Raw genomic sequence first — 6,656 nt, forward strand, 5'->3', positions numbered from 1 at the left:
TGCTTTATGTCCCCACAACAACACAACCAAGGCCTACAATTTAACTCAGTGCATTTGTTTCAATTTATTCATAAATAACTGAATAACCAGCAATGACCTATGAAGACTTAAAACATTACTACAACTCTTCTGGAAAATCAAGTATTAACTAAAATTTCTTAATTCTGTATAGTTAATACATAAATCCTGTCTTTACATGGATCAGAAATTTGTATATTTCTAAATCCCTCCAAATAAATCATCCTCTTTCATACTAGCTTCCTTTTCTTGTTGTTTAACAGTTTCTTGGGCTTCTTTCTGCATTTTCTCCAGTTTTTCTAGAGTGACAGATTTGAGTGGTAGGATTTTAGGTTTACACAACACAACTGTTGGCATATCCTCCTGATAAAGTAAACCTTGTCTTGGCAACACTTCTTTCAGCAAATTTTTGTTCTCTGGCATCTTCTATGATGTTACTGTAAATATACATTTGCTTTTAATATACAATGTAACATAAAGTAAACCAGTTTCTAATTTGATACTTTTCATTTTAAAATCGGGAGTGTGAGAATACACTGTGGCTACCATGCTGCCGATGTTATCTTAATATTTGTAGCAAGTCATTGGTTATAATTTTGATCACTTTCTATATTAAATTCAAATCACCTTGGCATCAAATTCTCCAGCTCATCTTTGACTTAAATTATAGTTTATTGTAACAACTATAACTCTTTTATATTTTCATTGTTATACATCTTACAATTACAACTGCATAAAATGTTTCACTCTGTTTTAATCCTCTTCAAATAGCTCTAACTTCCTGTCTACTGAGCTGACCTGTATAAAGAACGAGCTGACCTGTATAAAGAACAAAAAAAATATATTTCAAGAATTTAATTAGGTTATGGCACAGAAAGCCCATTAGATTTTTAAAATATATCTTCATGTTTTAAAAGTACTTGTATATATGGATCTATTTTTTATGTATAAATCAATGAATTTAAATTATGGTACATTTCAGGTTTGGAAAAATTATTATGTTTCATACCTGTTCTGGTAAATTCTCCCAAACTGTCACTGTCTCATGTGGGAGATTTTTAGCTTAAAGCAAATTTTGGGTGTAAAAATGCAATTATTTAGTATTTTTCAAAGAAATTATAATAGTAATTTTAACCATAAACCTCCCACAAATCTTATTTTTTTTCTATATGGGAGATCCTAAAATTTTTCAATGATTTTTTCCCCCTAATGTTATTATGTTATTAGATTTTACTCTGTATTCTCAAACAAATCAATTCCCAAAGACTTTATTATGCATAAGAATTAAAAAGAGTTACCCGATAAAATTATTGCACAACTAAGCCATTCTACCATATTGACCACATTGAAGTTAAATGCACTTACAAATCAATAAAGAGGCCATTCATTTTTATTTCAACATTAAAATATTAAAAGGAGATACATGTAATGAAGTATCATATAAAAATGTAATCTGTCTGCATTTAATTTCATGAATACCCTGTTTATCAAAGGGACCATGTAATTTGTATGACTGCCATACTTAAGTGAATGACACCATAAAACAAGTTACAATAACATCACCCTGTTCCTTATTGAATACACATGTATTAAGCAATTTCTATTAGCAGGGGTTAAAATGTACTTTCAACAGTGAAAGGTCTTGAACCTCAATGGTTAGAATTATTAAAGGATTTTTAAGAACAAAATTGCAACAAGTTACATAATGTCATGTATAAGCAAATAACTTTCAGTTATACATTGTTTAGCTTATCTCATTTAATATCAATTATTTATGCTCCTAAATAAATAATGTCAATTTATTGATATTGAATTTAAAAATAAAAATTTTTGTTTGTTTGTTTTTTTATTAGTACCTTAATTGTATGTGCACTGATACATGAAAAATAAAATTATATATATTTTAATAGTACTTTTTTAGTATTCAAATATTTTAAAGAAGAAAAAAATTGATAAAAATTTATTTTATAGGTACCATTTTATAATTATTTTGCATTAATAATTGTAACAACACCTCATTAGTTTACAGTTTTTGTTTTAATAACATAAAAATATAAAAATTACCATTCTGCTTTAGTTCTCTTTTTCACCTTTCATTCACAGCTTAGGTCGAAATGTGAACACACCAGCAAATCTAGCAAAAATTGTACTTTACCTCAAATTAATTGCAACAGAAAATGTAATTTGCTGGAATATATCTTTATATCCAAGATGGACATGAAATAATCCACAAAAATCTAAAAGTGGGCAGCTTCAAAATTTTCTTTCCAATTTCCAATAGGATTTTGTATTGAATAAAGGTTCAATCCTGAGTTAACCATATATAATGTCAGTAAGTGTTTTTTTATTTATAGTTGGCATAATATATACAACATAACATGAGCTCTGCTGAGCTTTTGAAACCGACTATGGATATTAAAAACAAAAAACAAGTACATGCATACTCAAGACATACAAAAAAGCACTATATGAATAACAATACAAAAACTTTATTTAAATTTGGTACAAAGAATAACAGACAACCAGCTACAGACAACATAAGCTCTGCTGATCAGGGCTTTCAATATCTTTTCAGTGAACAGGCTTAATAGAGAAAATGGACTGTCTACACCTTCAAAATGTATCTAAGGGGGAATGGGGCCCATTGTGATTATGAACCATCCATTTCCACTTTTTAAACTGTCTACATTTTGACATTAGCCAGTTCTTAATGAAACCTCTGACTATACAGATGGGATTGAGGTGCACTGTTTCGTACACAGAACTGACCTGGTCTAATTTTGTGAAACTTGAAACAAAGATGAAAAATTGTGGAAATACTGATTGTGGATAGTAGAGCATTCATATATTAATAGATGCAATACTTGTGAAGGTAAAGAGGTGTAAAATGCATGCTTTAAGCTATCTGGAAAGATTCAGGTCCTGGCCAGATTGGGTCCTCTTCCCTGCACCAACTGGCTGTTTTTCAAAAATGCAAAATTTCACATTAACCTGGCAGCCCGGGTAATACTTTCTGTCCACAAGTTTCTCTCAAATATAACCCTGAGTCACCAGTGACGTCTTCTGTCTTTTCATTGGCTGAGCAGATATGACGTTATTTTGTTTTATTTTTATACGTTCTAATATTCAAATTTAAAAAAGAAACGTTAAAATATTTCTTTCAAATTACTTTTATATATACATATATATACTTTCAATACAAATGCACAATAATAAAGTTAATTTTGATAATTTCTTCTTTGTTTTCATTTTATTTCATAAGCGACAATTTACTCATTTGTTGTGCATATCTATCGGTGGTGACCCGAGTCTATATTTTTGGCGGTCCTTGGGTCGCTTATGATATTGACTGGGGAACCAGATTAAATTTCACATGAACTTTAAGAATTAAAATCATGGACAAATGAGCAGAAAAAGGTACACATTTTATTTGATTTTTTTTTAACAATAATATCATGCCTACTTACTTTTTAGGCAGTTTTAAAGTGCCTTATATTTTAGAAAACAAGTTTTTTTTTTCAAATTAATTTGTAATGAAAACTGATGTAAATTTTTATTATGTTACCATGGCTACAGATTTTCATGACAAAATAGAAAAGAATATTTGTCTTTTTTCATGAATCTCCATAATGTTATATTTTGAAAAATATATACTTTTAACAGGAAAAAAATGTTGGATTTGCTTGTTAAGTGTCTCAATGTAGCTTTATTTCGACAAATTGTCATGGAGTTAGTTATCTGCAGTGACCCATCTATATAGTGGAACCTGAGCTTTTAATGATGCATAAAACATAAACACATCTAGCACAAACAACCGCAATAACTGAATAAATAAAAGGCAGAAAGCAACTTAGAAGCATGTTTGGGAGAATGGCCATGTGGCAGCAAGCACTAAGAACATCGACAGATTAAGCCCTTATGGGATTCGTCGCAGGAGATTTTTTTGTTTCGTTTTTTTTGTTGTTTTTTTTGTTATGTAGAGGACCAATTAATACGGATGCAAAGAAGTCCAAGACCTTTCACTGTTGAAAGTACATTTAACCCTTGCTAATAGAAATTGCTTAAAACATGTGTATTCAATGAGGAACAGGATGATGTTAAATTGTTAATGTTATTGTAAATTCCGACAGTTTAGTTATGATAAGTTTTTTTAAGACGATATCGAAGGATTAGGGTTCATCAATTTTAAATGTTAGTTACTTGTCCTACTTTCATATTATTTAAAAAATATATACACCACCTTGATCAGGCAGACCCACCAATATTATAACCTTCTTTCACATCACAAATATCAACTGGCGACAGGTAAACAAAAATTTTTACCGGAAACACAATATTATTAGAACCACAGACGGTAAAGACGCCACAATATTTCCGTGTCCATAATATGATCCTTGGAAAACTATTGACCAAACTTTACGACAAACATGATGAAACTGTGGCAACATCCCTTCAGCAGCTGCGTATGGAGTGTTCATATCACAACTCACACGTTATGCCAGAGCTTGCCGAAACTACGCCGACTTTTTGTATCATGCTAGAACTCTAACAAATAGGCTTTTGGAACAGGGTTATGTTGCTACAAGATTGAAGTCATCACTACAGAACTTTTATGGTCGTCATCATGAACTCGTGGATCGTTAAGGTGTATCCATCTGCACAATGGAAACTGATTCATTCAACGGGTCATAGTTCTCCTTTCCTCGTTTGTCTACCCCGGACTTGACTGTTATGAGCAACTCGGCGGGTGTTTTTAGAAAAGCAGAGGACGCTTACCCTACCGGTGCACCTGGTCCATGCTCCCAGTTTTTAGTGTAGTCCGAGTTGCTCATTTGCTTTTGTTGCTTTGTGTGTATGGTTTTAGTTACTTTATGTTCTTTGATGTGTATGTCTGTTTTCCATGTCTGGTCTTTGTCCCTGGATTATATTTATTTGATTGCCGCTATAACCATGGTTCCCTTGGTCGCTCTTCGAGAGAGGATATACCCTTAAGCTCGAAAAAGTTCGGTTGATTACACTCCAAGGCATCTTTTTGCAATTGTGATCTTGATCAGCCATTATTAGAATTACCATAAAATACATTTAAAAGAGAACTTGTAAAAAAACAAGTTAAGAATTTGGAAATGGTACATTTGATGATCAATTATAAAAAAACACTTTTACATACAAAATATTGTGAGTTTGGTGAATTAAGAAGCAGGACGTGCTTTGATTGCTTATCTTGTAAAAAGCAATACTCCCATCCGCTGGCATCCAGTATGAAAACCATTTATGTAAACCTACGACTTCGGACGCTTGGGCAGATTCAGAAATTTATAATGAAGGTGGTTTATGAGTAAAATTTAAAAGAGGGTTGGAGGCGATGTGCACAAAATCGAGAATTTCCGTAAAAATGGCGGTTTCAACCCCGAACCGATATCTGGATCCGCCACTGGAATCACGGTGTGTTACCAAGTTTTGTCCTTGCGAATACAGATCGATAGTCTTATATTTCATTTGAAATGTGAAATATTTAGCCTTCGATTACATTGGTACTAATAAATAACGGGAACTTCGAAATGAAACAATATTTAAAAAAAATTCAGTCATTTTTAATCAAGGAGTTATAAATCCTTGTTTTAACACTGATCTTCTTCTGTTTGACTCAGATCAACTTTATGATGAGCAGAAAATTTATATTTTAATGACGGTACAGAAATTCATTCCAAACGGCAGAAGATTCAACTGCTACTTTTTTCATATTTTACTGCTCTAGCTCATTTTAATTTTGAATTAAATCCTTCCATTCCACTGATCTAAATTGTATTCAAATTTCTTGAATGTTATTTCTCACTAAACATGCTGTAAATTATTAGAGCATGTATTTAATGTAAACATAGATTGTGAGTATAAAACAGGTGACGAACTTGTAGAAGCGACGACGCTTGTTTCCATATCCTTCAGGGATGTTTTGTTGTCAGTGTGTTTTGAAATACTCTGTACTTGTTTTTTTTTCTTCTTCTTCTGAATAAATATGTTTAAGTAATATTTAGACGTTCGTTTCAATAATGATTTACAACAATTTACTTAAAATCTAACAGCAGATTGACAACAAATCCAGTAAGAAATGATAGATTTAGACTTCTCTTATGTCAAAAGTTCTCTGTCGTCTATTCTTATTAGTCGTACGATCGCGGCCTGTAATATAATTATAAATACATGTATTACGTAATGGCTTAAAACACATTGTACATTAGATGCATTTGCATGTTTAAAGGTATCCATATAGACGGACTCTAGGTAGCCCGGGAGGGCTGGAAAAGTTGGGTTGATTATATATATGTGTATATAAAAAATGCTGCAAAAAAAAATTTGTTCCAAAATACATCTAGTGGATAGACTCCGAGACTACATTCAAGAGACCACACGGCTATCCAGTGGTAATACATGGACGGAAAGTTTTGTAAAAAGAAATTAGAAGTCCATCCAAATTGGTAAGTGGCGGATCGAGGGGTTTGAAAAAGGGTGGGGTCATAACCAGGGACCCATCTTACACTCAAGAAAAAAATGTGATAAGTAGGTATCATAATCACATGTTATCAAACAATATTCGGCCAATTGATTTCTTAATGAACAATATTCTTTTCTGCTAATTTCCA

At 31.9% G+C, this 6,656-nt stretch overlaps 1 protein-coding gene across 6 annotated transcripts; it reads right to left on the reverse strand.

Moving 5' to 3' along the window:
• Nucleotides 1–49: 49 nt before the first annotated feature.
• Nucleotides 50–4,369, reverse strand: LOC148622150 (BBSome-interacting protein 1-like). 6 transcript variants are annotated; one of them, XM_088571757.1, is made up of 3 exons: nucleotides 4,259–4,369; nucleotides 766–837; nucleotides 50–455 (listed from the first exon to the last, which is right to left on the reverse strand). In XM_088571757.1, exon 3 carries the CDS (start codon nucleotides 439–441, stop codon nucleotides 220–222), a length of 222 nt encoding a protein of 73 aa, XP_088427883.1. In that variant the 5' UTR covers nucleotides 442–455; nucleotides 766–837; nucleotides 4,259–4,369; the 3' UTR covers nucleotides 50–219. The 6 variants fall into 6 exon arrangements, with proteins under 6 accessions (XP_088427883.1, XP_088427879.1, XP_088427882.1 ...); XM_088571753.1 differs by having other exon boundaries at nucleotides 740–837; XM_088571756.1 differs by having other exon boundaries at nucleotides 646–837.
• Between the last annotated feature and the right edge of the window lie 2,287 nt (nucleotides 4,370–6,656).

Source organism: Perna viridis, chromosome 3 (genome assembly GCF_037379345.1).
Source record: "Perna viridis isolate PV_CMFRI_1.1 ecotype Kerala chromosome 3, ASM3737934v1, whole genome shotgun sequence".
Classification (NCBI taxonomy): Eukaryota; Metazoa; Mollusca; class Bivalvia; order Mytilida; family Mytilidae; genus Perna; species Perna viridis.